A 12,143-nucleotide genomic window follows, 5' to 3' on the forward strand; every position below is an offset into this window, starting at 1 on the left:
TTTGGATGATTGGATTGCAGTTGGATAGTGCTTTGCCACATGAAAATACAGTAACACAGTACATGCACCCAAAACGCAATGAGGACGGCTTGAAACCCAATCGGCCAAACGGCCATTGTGACCACAAATTCAATTGTGTTTTAATTCAAATACAACAACAAGCTTACGTGGGTGGAAATTCATAATCATGCGCAACTGTTTCAAAGCAGCAAGGGTGCAGCGGCTGTCGCTCAAATGATGCTGAAGTGAGGGCGCGCACATGGTCGTTCTTCTCGGTGTCTGCCTCATCTGTAGTATAATCTTCCTGTTGGTCTTGACAATCAGGTCAACTTATTTTATCGTCATCGACCTCGCTGTTGCCTTCTAAATTTTTCTGACTGGCTGTTTAACAAAGACAACTATGGAGCAGGTGTGGGGGGCTTTACTTTACAGGCCGGAGTCAAGACGAAGCCAAGCGTCTGCTTTCATTTTGGTCCGACAAAAGCGTACAAACATAACTTGGCAATATATGTCGCAACCGAGCCATTTATGAAGCTTTGCTTAGCAAATGGGAGAGAATAGCTACAACTGTTGACACAAAATAACCCTTTGAAACCTGCATCCACATCACTTTTCTTGTGCTGCGTTGAGACGCTCTGAGCAAATTGGTCTGATTTCTTTCAAAAACATTAGATAAAAGGCAACTTAAATGAGCAACTTGGCAAGAAATTTGCTGCAAATTACAAGAAATTAGTTTTAGAAAATTATTTTTTTAAAGCTAGGGAAATTTTTCAAGAGAACTATATTTAAAATGTTCATGATTATGTTTTTAAAACTATTTTTATAGAATGATTTTTAAGCATTTTATTTCAGGTAATTTCTTTTATAGTTTCTTTGTTGTTGGTTTTTTGGGGGGTGGGACAGTTGCTAATATTCAGGTACTTTCTTTGTACTTTTTACTAATTTCTTGCTTAATTTCGGCTCATTTCCTCTTAAGTTAATCATTGCATTCTTCCCATGTTTTTGAAAGAAATAAAGCTAATTTGCCATGGTTTCAAAGGGTTAGTACCAGGCGTACATGTAATAATCATGTCTACATACAGTCTGGATATGACACACATTTTAATATCGGGCGTAAAGGGGGTATTTATTTAGCGTGTTAGTATGCTTAAACATTTTGTAATGAAACACAAAGTATTGTGGGTAGGTATTGAGTTATAAGCCAAAGTACTGGGAACGGGAAATTTTGACCTCATAATGGCGTTTGATTAAAAATTAGAGCATCACCAAAGTCATGACAGTTCATCGTCTGAGGACCATGAGTGTCCGTAAAAAATGTTATGCAAATCATCCAGGATTGGTTGAGATATTTCAGTCTGGACCAAAAGGATCTGAAAAATCAAGTTGTAAAAACTGTAGTTTTACTTGAATAGAAAAGAAACAGCACGTGTATCATTATTCTTTTTCTCTAAAACGACATTTATTTGGAAGTAATATTACATGAGACATGTTGATGCCACTGTGAAAGCAACAAAAATAAAGCCGATGCTGTAATATGATTATGAAACATCTGTGTGAGAACAGCCGGTTGTTTCCCCGCCCGTCATTCTTTCATCCAAACACACACACGGTGCCCGAGGCCAGCCGGTGTTTGTACTCGTAGAGGTAGTAGGAGGCTGGGGGGAAGTTGCACTTCATCTCCATCCTGCCCGGCACCACGTGGACCGCCACGCCGGATCCCAGACCCTCCTGTAGCTTCCTCAGCATGCGTGAGGCCAGGTAGCGCCGCGCCCTGCCCGGGTCTTCCTCGATGGAGGCGTACACCTCAGGCGGCGGGTTTGGGATCTTCCACTCCAGGTCCTGGATGAGCTGGTGGATGCGGCTCTTGTCCAGTGAAGTGGGCGTGTCACGGTAGCACGCCACCACGTGGGGGATCGGTGCTTCAGACGCCACATTAAGGAAGTTGTTGTTCTGCTGTTGCGGTGGCTCAACTACCTTTTCTTCCTTTGTTTCCTGCGCCTCTTCATTCTTCTCATCTGTCTCTTCTTTGTCGTCCTTCTCGTCCTCCATGGGACCCACGGCGGGGTGGAGCATCACCGCCCAGCGCAGCCAGTCGTAATTCTTCTCCAGGGTCTTCAGGATGTTCCCCGCCGCCTCGTCAGGGGGTGCGCGGTTCTGCACGGCCTCTTGGAGCTGCTGCCGGATGTCCACCTCCGCCTGCTCCAGAAAGTAGCCCAGGCAGCGGCCTCCCGTGTTCTTCATCTTCCTGTAGAGGGCGCCCATGCGGTCGGACCAGGTCTTCATCAGCAGAGCCTGGTCCCTGCCCGTCAGAGACGCCTGCGTGAAGAGGCACAGCAGCCCGGTGCCCAGGACAAAGTTTATCTGTTGAGATGAACAGAAGGAAAAGGAGAGAGCGTGAGCTTTCAGGTAGACATAAAAAATGTGTTAACTAGGGGTCGACACATCATCGGCCTGGACGATTATTTGGGCCGATATTTGGCATTTTGCTGATTATCTGTATCAGCATTTTATTTTAATGAACGGCAATAAAATGAATTAATTAAAAAGTGCAAAGAAAGTGTCTGAATGGGAGACTTTGTAAAACCTCAGGGAGCTATGTGTATTTATTCATTATTATTAAAAAATTTCGCTTAATAAAAAAAGGGAACTTGCTGAATATGAAGCTCTGCTTGAACATTTGCTAAAGACATTTGAACAAAGTTTTGTGATGGACAAAGTTTTGTGATGGAGTTTGTTATATCCCAAATTCTAAATACTGAGGGATTTGCAATTTTATTGTAAATGCATCCTTTCCAAATATCGGTCATGGGTCTCATTAACTAATAATTGGTATCGGCCCTTAAAAACCAATAGCTGTCGATCCCTACTTAACCCTGTATCCCAAGTCAGCACATATTGCTGCTTTGCTGTTAACTTCCACGTGCTCATATTATGCTCTCGGTATCCCTCTGCGTCTGTCTATGCACAAAAGGGACACAAATACTAAAATAAAATGACAATACAATAAAATTGGTGCTACATTATAGATTCTGCATCCCTTCTGTTACTCTCAACAGAGTTTTCACTATAAATTAAAGAGGAATTATTCCTTTAAGAGACATTTTAACTGATAAAACTATGAAAGTTTATGTTAAAAACATGCAGCTTTAATGTTATGTTGACACTGTTTTGCCATCTGGGATTTTAGTCGACTACACTGAACTAGTGTTTTCCAATTCTCATCGTTACAGCAGAGCAGAGGCCGGTTGTAACTCTTTTGGCTCGTCCTCTTAAACCGAAGTGAACACTTAGCCCTGAGAGACTGTCCGAGCTCGTCTCTCTCCCCAAAATAAACCACGCAGATGTCACAAACTCCAGAGCTGTTTCCAGGGTTACTGCACAGAGTCGCTGTCTGCAGATCGTTACGTGACGTCACACAAAATTTCAGGTACGAAAATCAATCAGTGCACAGATTTAAGTTTTGTCATTTTCATCATTTCTGATGTGTATTTTTTAAGATTTACACAAAAAAAGAGATCATTTTTGTTCTTGTCCCAGCGTGACACACAAACTTATCGCCCACGACTTGTTTACACATGATAAAATCTTCAAGGTGAAAGCCAAATGGCTGCGGTTCCTTTACTCAACAAGGTCGTGCTTAGAGCGGTGACTTTGATTACGAGCAGGTCTGACGTTTTGCTGCCCTTCTCTAGTAAAAACCACAGCTGTGATTTCTCAGCTCATTACACAGAATAAAGTTAGATTATCTGATGGTTTATTGGATAATTTGACTATGACTGCACAGTAAGGACACATTTAGCGATTCTGTGCGCCTCAGTGAAAACACTAAGCTTTTATACTAAAACTCATTTATGTCAACAAGTCCTTGACAGGAGCTCGACACTAACAAGTCACTCGTTCAGCTCCAATTTAAAGCAGAAATTGCTTCAGCATTAAGGCTAATCCACTGAGGCTGGCTCCCTCACACCCTAAAGCCCCTTAAAGAGTCGACTCCTGACTCTGATTTGAGTTTCTAAGATGAAAACTGTCCGTCTTTACAGCGGTGGCTGCAGCAGCTGTGTTTAAGGACTGAAAAGCATTTACACTTATAGGCCAAAATTAAAAATACACGATTTTCCTCCCTACTTGTAGTGCTTTTTATCAGTCTAGATCAGGCATGTCAAACCGGTCCACAGGGGGGCCGGTGTGGCTGCAGGTTTTGTTTCCAACCAAGTAGCAGCACACCAGACTTGACTCATTTAATCAACTGATCTCCATCTTCAGACAGTTGATTGGTCAAACTGTGTGCTCTTGGTTGGTTGGCACAAAAACCTGCAGCCACACCGGCCCCCCTGTGGACCAGTTTGACATGCCTGGTCTAGATTGTTTTGGTGTGAGTTTTGGACTGTTGGAGATATATATTCGATATAAAGAAACTAGATGACCCTCAGCTTGTTGTGCTCAAAGCACAAAAAAAATACAGTTAAAAAACCCAACAGCAAAGTTTCTTTCCAGAAATCACGATCCTCTCACTCAAGATAATCCGCAGATCTTGTTGTGAGCAGTTTCATGTAGGAACTATTTTCTTTCTGCCAACTGTATCATGGTGCAGAAGGAAGCGTGCATCTACTCATGGACGAGATGCTTCGTGACAGCTCGAGATGTAAACATTAATGGCGTCCGCCTTGGCTGAGCTGAAATGTTAGCTGTAACATAAGCTGTTTTTGTGATTGTTGCTGCTTGAAATTCCTCGTTTCACAGCAGCTTCTCAAAAAAAACTGTGATGCGTGTTGCAGTTTTTACAGACGCTTACAGACGAGGCTTTTTGATTTAAAAAATGCTAAAATAGTTGCTATACTGTCTGAGATTTGTTGCCTGTTGTTTTGAGTATTTGGTGTGGGGTTTTTTTGGGGGGTTGATCGCAGACAATCAGCTGTTTCTGCCATCAGAAGCAGCGCTGAAGAACCATCTCTTTGAGCTGCTCTCCTCCTGCTGCTCATCCCAGTCAGCACAAGCTAACACAGCCGTTAGGACCCCCTAAATCAGGGATACTCAACTTGCCTAACCAGGGGCCACTTTTGCAAAATGACAGGAGGCCAGGGGCCAGATTCAGCGGGCCTGCACAGGTCAGGTGTATGTAGGGGTGTTCCTACAAACTGAGGATTTTTAGGGCTTAGACTGGACCTCTCCCTCTTTTATGCTCTCTAGCACCTTATGTATACTAAAATTACAAAAAAAAATCCCAGTGTGATTAAATTTGTTATTATTGTGAATTAGGAAATGGTTGGGGGGCCACCTTGCACCCTTTCAGAGACCAGATTTGGCCCTCAGGCATAAGTTGAGTATATCTGCTCTAAACAGTCCTAACAATTTCACACAGTCACCGTCAACCTGTAAATAACCATTTTTTAATGTTTGTTGAATGTTTGCTGAATTTGCGTTAACTGTGGTGATCACAACATCCCGGAGAGTCCGGCGAGCTCAGTGGCAGTAGATGCACGCTGTCCTCTGCAGGACGCTTGGTGGGTGTAGTTTGGTACAAAGAAAATAGTTCCTACATGAAACTGCTCACAGTAAGGTCTGTGGATCATCTTTAGTAACTACGTCATGATTTCTGGAAACAGACATTGCTGTTGAGATTTTCAAATGTATTCTTTTTGGCGCTCTGAGCACCTCAAGTCGAGTGATGGATAAATAGCACTACAGGTAAAAGAGAAAATATGTATTTTGATTTTGAGCTGAACTTCCCCTTTAAAATGATCATACATGTAGCATCAAAGCCAGTTTGTGCCCGGAAATATGTTTAAAAGATAATTATATAATTACTTTTACATAACGAGGACGCCCATGACTGCTGCAGTGTGTATTGAGGACCATTTAACCGCACAGTGGACGGTCGTTATGTGCTAATGCTCAAGGGCATTTGGACAGATGGACTTGTGGACAATGACCATCCAGTCATTTGGCTTTTTTTGTCTGTTTGACCATATGCACAAGGGGAACTTTATGCACTCGCTGTGACTTTTGTGGGTCTCAAACTTGTGACATCTCAGTCCCAGTTACATAACGCTGTTTCACACTGAGTCCAGTATTCAGGCCTGTTTTAATTTGAAGTTTAAAGCCTGAGCAAAGCCTTTTAGTGGATACAAAAAAGAAACGTTTGTTCGCGTACCAGCAATGTAGGCAAAAGGGAATTTGCCAAGTCAGCTCACAGGAAAGACAACAGAAGGTCACAGCTCTGCTGAATTAAATATTCAGTTTATTTTCATACCAAGAAGATAGATGCAGCATGCTTCGTTCCCCCACAGGACCATCATGTTTTTCAGTCAAATGTATCTTTTTGGTCTGGAAACTGAATATTTAATCCTGTAAAGCTGTGCTCCTCAATGCTTTTGTTTTTTTATAGTTGTCCTCATGGAGATTCAGTATAGTTTTGCATTATTTATTGATGAAACGTCCTCAGAAATAGCTCCTTAATTCTTGGATACACATTAATGACAGATTAGTTTCACTTCAGTTAAAGTTTAAAAAGAAGTGCAAATGTCCTTTTTCTTTCTGTAATTACTCTTCCTCTGTGTGTGCGTGTATGTGTGTGCGTGCATGTGTGTGTGTTTTGCTGTGTCACCTCGGGCTTCCTGCAGCTGTAGTTAAGCGGGAGTGCATGCCCTTGTATAATGATTTGTAAAAAAAGAGACTATGAAACTTTAATGACCCCCTGTAGGGAGATGACTTAAACACAGAGCCCCCACCGCCACCCCTCCGCACTGCGCCATTCACACTCACCAACCTTGACATTGAACTCCCTCAGCTCCCAGCGTTTGGGTTTGCGACTCAGTATGAGCTCCTCCAGCAGCGTGGGCTGGTCGGTCAGCGCCGACACTCCCATCAGACGGTTGTAGAGGGCCGTCAGCTGCCTCTCCAGCCGGTAGTCCTGCACGTACTGCAGGAACACCTCCATCTCCTTCTTGGTGAATTCTGGCTGTGCCCTCACCTGAAACAAGCAGGGATAGGTTTAAAACCTAACTTACGGCCTGCAGGGCAAATCTGGGGTCGGGTGGACCCCCAACTATTTTCTAATTCACATTAAAAATAAAGTGGTTCACATTAGGAATAGATAGTATAGTACATAAGGAGCTAGAGTCTAAAGTCTAAAAATCAGCATTAAAATAGAGCTTGTTTATATTTTAAAAAACATGATGAAGGAGGATCCCTTGCATCCCTCAACAGAGGTCCCAGCTAAGCCCCTTAATGTCCTAAAATCCAACAAACATCCTAAAAACGCCCTATAATACAAGAGATGTCTTACAGTCCGAGAAATGAGCTAAAATCCTAGAAATTTCCTCAATCTTAAAAGCCTCTTAAAATCTTAAAACTACCCTAAAATCCAAGAAGCTTCAAAAATCTAAGAAATATCCTAAAATCCAAGATATATCCTAAATCCAAGAAACATCCTAAAATCTTAAAAACGTGCTAAAATCAGAAAAATGTGCCAAAATCCAAGAAATGTCCTAAAATCTGAGAAATTTCCAAAAATCCTCGAAACGTAGCAAAATCTGAGACACGCATTAAAAACTTAAACTTAAATGTCCCTAAAATCTGAGATATGTGTTAAAATCCTAGAATCGTCCCTAAAATCTTAACAACATCCTAAAATCAGAGAAATGTATTCAAATATTATAAACCTCCTTAGATCCTAGAAACGTGCTAAAATACGAGAAAAATCCTAAAATCCTATAAACATGTTTGCGGCTGCTGCGACTGACCCCTGACCTCCTGTCATTTTGCAAAAGTGGCCCCCAAACAAAGCAAGTTAAGTATGCACCACTCAAATTAGGTGCTCAGATTTTTTTTGGATATATCACAATGATATATTCCAAAAAGGGGATTCATACGAATGTATTTTTACTATAAGTAGACCCAAAAATGTCCTTTACCTACCCACCGTCGTTTAATCCTCCTCCCTGCTGTTCCTCCTTTTTCCTAAATCCCAGCTTGGCTGCACATTCAGACATTTTTTTGCACATTTTCTTCAGTTTTCTCACTCCAGAAACAACCTTCACTTGTTGTTAAATGGATCCAGGAAAGTATTTATTTTATTATATTTTCAGATTCGAATGTTTAAAAACTTCAGGGATGAATTAACTGCTGTACTCGGCCAGTTTTAAGAGATTTGTACATTTTGAAATAATTAAGCAGAAAATGAAAAGCATTAGCCTGTTAATACTGAACCAAACAGATGCCTCGATCATACATCTGGTCACATATTTACATTTACATAACACGCTCAGCCTGATGAGTTCACGGTCACGTGCACATCAGTTTAGGAAAATGGCAGAGCGCTTGTTCAAGGTCAGCTCCGCCTCAAGGACCTTTTGACCATGTTTATAAAACCAACAGGTGAATTTAAATGATCACTTTCCTGCAAGCAGCCGGTCACAGAGAACTGTCCAGCTTTATTTTAACCACTCATATCAAAGTCACTTTACTCTTTGCTTTTTATTTTATAAGCTGACGGGAAATTGTCTCAAGGCTGTTTCAAGGACATAATCATCAACTACAGTCAAATTAGAAAAGAACATTTTGATTTGGGGTTTTTAAAACTAGTTGTATTAAATTAATAAATTCACATAATTCCTCAGAGAAAACAAAGTTTAAGTCATTTAAATTGCTGAGTTTCGGTCCTGCTGAGGTGTCCTTGAGCGGGACATTGTGTCCCCGCCAGCCTGAAGAGGGTCTGTAAGCTGAGAACGTATAATTTGTTTCGACGCAAAATAGCTGTGAGCTCATATTTTTATTTACACTGTGAGAAAAAAAGTGGTTTCACCTTCAAAAGAGTCGAGACGCCTATATTCATATCAAAATATGATGATGTTGTTCTAAGTATTTTGAGTAGTTGTTCACTCACAGTGCTGATCTATTGATTAATTCATTGATCTTGAACTAGAAGAGTATTTATTTTTAACACAAATGAAATTGCTGCACGAGGAGAAGTGAATACATGAATACACTGTTTATATTTTTTGAAGCAAATATAATTGATAAAAATATTAACAATACAAATTAGTGCTGCATTTGTAGATTATTTTAAAGATTAATCAATCAGTCAAACAAATTTAAAGAAATTACTTGGTCTATTTTGTCAGGTTTGCATGTTTCTATTAAATATAAAAAAATCCATCAAATTGAGTCAAGTAACTGTAACATAAAAAAAACAGTCATGTAATTAAATCTAATTAAATTTAGATTAATATACTATTAGATCTATGTAACTTTAGGTCATAAAATTTACTTTATTTACTTTAATAAAGTTTAAAATCTGTTATATATGTTCACTATTATTTTTTTTCTGTTTTCTTAGTATTTTAATTTGTTATTTTATTAAATGTTTAAAATAAGTTATATTTTATTCAGTATGTAAATTGAGCATATTTGAAATGTATAGAATTTAATAACAGTAATTACATTGCTCTTTTTTTTTTTGTTAATTTCTCCTTATTAATTTTGGGTCATTTTTTGCAGCGTTACTGATCGTCATCTTGTAATGTTTTCAGAAGAAATCAGGTCAATTTTCTTTGGTTTCAAAGCATTAAATATCAAACAATAAATCAATGTTTATCAAAAATACCCCCTCCACTGTCACTAATATAAGCAGGAAAATAACTGAGAAATGTTTGAGATCCAGGGGGACCATTTCCTCACCGCTGTGCCCAGCTGGTAGTACACCACCGTCAGGTCGTCCTCCAGCCGGTGGACCTCCAGGTCGTCCAGCAGGCCGTGACCCGAAGCTCCCAGCTCCTGGTCGATGTGGTCCAGGTTCTTCTTGGCCCCCTCGCTCTCCTCTGCCGAGGCGCTGCCGCCCAGGTAGGAGCAGATACCCTGGACCAGCACCCTGAGTACCACACACACACACACACACACACACACACACACACACACACAATATAAATAAATAGAGAGTAGAAATGTGTTTGAACGTTTTATTATTTTAATGTTTGACGTGTTTAAACTCACCTCACAGTTTGCATGTAGCCCACTGGCTCCAAAACCTTTCCGAACATCGCCATGGCTCCTGAGCTGCATTCAGACAAAAGGAGAAAGTGAAATTATTTTGAAATTATTCCTTTTTTTTTGTACAAATCTGTTCACTTCTCTGATAACCCTTTACTCAGACCAAACTTGAGTTCGTTTTTTGCGACTCACCTCGGTTGTTCCCTGTGCACGTTTGTACTGACCTTCACCGTTTCTCCAATATTTATACACTCTCCTGAACAACCTGTTCGCCTGATAAGAGCTCTCTGAACTTGAGAGGAGGATGTTTGATAGGAGTCAGTTTAGAGCCGATTTTAATCAACCGAAATGTCGAGAGAGCTATGACTTTTTCTCTAATTTTGTCATAGTTATATGTTAGTTGTTTTAGGTTTACATTCATTATCTTGTCCTCTTTTATTATTGTTTTACTGCATTACATTATGAATTATTACCTTTATTGTGCCTTATGTTTATTTAATCCTTTGAAACCCGAGGAAACTGGCTTCATTTCTTTAAGAAACATGGAAAGAAAGCAATGAGCAACTTCACAAGAAATGACCCAAAAATTAGCAAAAAAGTCAAAAGTTGGAAGAATATTACTTGAATTTAGCAACAATAAAAAAAAGAAGAGTAACAATAAAAACAGAAAATTACCTGAAAAAAAGTGCTAAAATAAAATAAAAACTAATAAATATATATAATAAAAACAAATGTATGTTTTTATGTACTTTCATTTTAATATATAATTGTAATAATTATAAATTTAGTTTATAATTAATTAATTATAAATAATTATAATTATTAATTATAAATTAATTATAATTAATTTATAAATTTTTTTCCTTCAGTGATTCTCTCTTTTTCACTTTTCAATTTTTACATTTTTTTTTTTTTCATTTTGGCCTTTGCAGGATATTTTATGCCAAGTTCAAGCCAATTCAACCAATTTGTTCACATTTTAAAAGTTAAAATGATGGTGGACGGCGTCTGACACTGCACAGGAAAACTGATGTCAATCCAGGTTTCAAGTGTTAAAATTATATTATGTAGAAAATGGTAAGTGTTTGTAAAAAGATTTAGTGAAAGCCAAACCCAAAATTTTGGAAATAAAAAATATATTATTATAATTAATATTATCTTTTGGATTTATTGTGTTTATTACAAACAAGGACAGAAACTATTGAGAAATCGACACAGATAAACAACTTAGCAAAACAATAGTTTGAAAATAATAATAATAACAAAAAAATAATATTTGCAAATTCACAATTGTACTGTGCCCCCTGCAACTTTGGTGACCTTTATCTCTGACCTTTGTTGTTGCTGAAAACAGCTCCATCTGCTGGCTGCAGGGCCTCACTATTTAACCTCTGATACGGTCTTGGTTATAGATTCAAATAAAGAATCTAAAGTAAAATCCACATATAAATAATGATGTATATTATTGATTAAGATATAACCATATAATCCCCTGATGGGAAACTGACAATCTACCCAGCAGATAAAGTATACTTTTGCACTTCAGTTACAGTCACTTTTCGTGGGCTGCGCTCAGACGGCTTTCACGAGCACATTTATAAACTTGAGCTCACTGTTTGGAATTTGTCAAAAACATTATCAGAAATAGAAGATAAATCAGCAGCTTGTGTATCCCACAAAATGACAGACGAAAGTGACAGAAAAAAAATCTGAAAATGAGCTAAAAGGGAAAGATAGAAAATAGTTTTTAAAAAAGACAGAAAACTAGTGAATAATATCAAGAAAAATATATTTATAAATATTATATATGTAAAATTATGTCAAAAAAATGCATCATATTTGTATTATTATTATTATTATTATTATTAATTATCTTTTGTGTACATACTTATTCTATTACTTACTTATTATGTGTACATACCTTTTTCCTCTATGTACATACTTATTTTATTACTTATTTATTGTTATTTGTTATTGTATAATTGTGTTATTGTATAATTGTGTTATTGTTATTTTCTTTGTTACATTCCACTTTCTCTTTTCATGCTGCTGTAACATTTGAAATTTCCCCAATGGGGATCAATAAAGGAATATTCTATTCTATTCTATTCTATTCTATTATTATTAGTATTATTATTAGTAGTAGTAGTATTAGT

At 38.4% G+C, this 12,143-nt stretch overlaps 1 protein-coding gene and 1 long non-coding RNA gene across 2 annotated transcripts; one reads left to right on the forward strand and one right to left on the reverse strand.

Moving 5' to 3' along the window:
• Positions 1–1,383: 1,383 nt before the first annotated feature.
• On the reverse strand, positions 1,384–10,456 carry LOC148188574 (uncharacterized). The gene is made up of 5 exons (XM_088083587.1): positions 10,180–10,456; positions 9,991–10,053; positions 9,679–9,868; positions 6,767–6,970; positions 1,384–2,361 (listed from the first exon to the last, which is right to left on the reverse strand). The coding sequence occupies exons 2-5, from the start codon at positions 10,041–10,043 to the stop codon at positions 1,591–1,593; spliced, it is 1,218 nt and encodes a 405-aa protein (XP_087939713.1). The 5' UTR covers positions 10,044–10,053; positions 10,180–10,456; the 3' UTR covers positions 1,384–1,590.
• Positions 3,312–11,723, forward strand: LOC148188575 (uncharacterized). The gene is made up of 3 exons (XR_015777712.1): positions 3,312–3,427; positions 9,662–9,840; positions 10,920–11,723. It is a non-coding gene; the product is annotated as an uncharacterized LOC148188575 (long non-coding RNA).
• Positions 11,724–12,143: the final 420 nt, after the last annotated feature.

This window comes from Plectropomus leopardus, chromosome 10 (assembly GCF_026936395.1).
Source record: "Plectropomus leopardus strain MGB_pleo_1.0 chromosome 10, ASM2693639v1, whole genome shotgun sequence".
In the NCBI taxonomy this organism is placed as follows: domain Eukaryota; kingdom Metazoa; phylum Chordata; class Actinopteri; order Perciformes; family Serranidae; genus Plectropomus; species Plectropomus leopardus.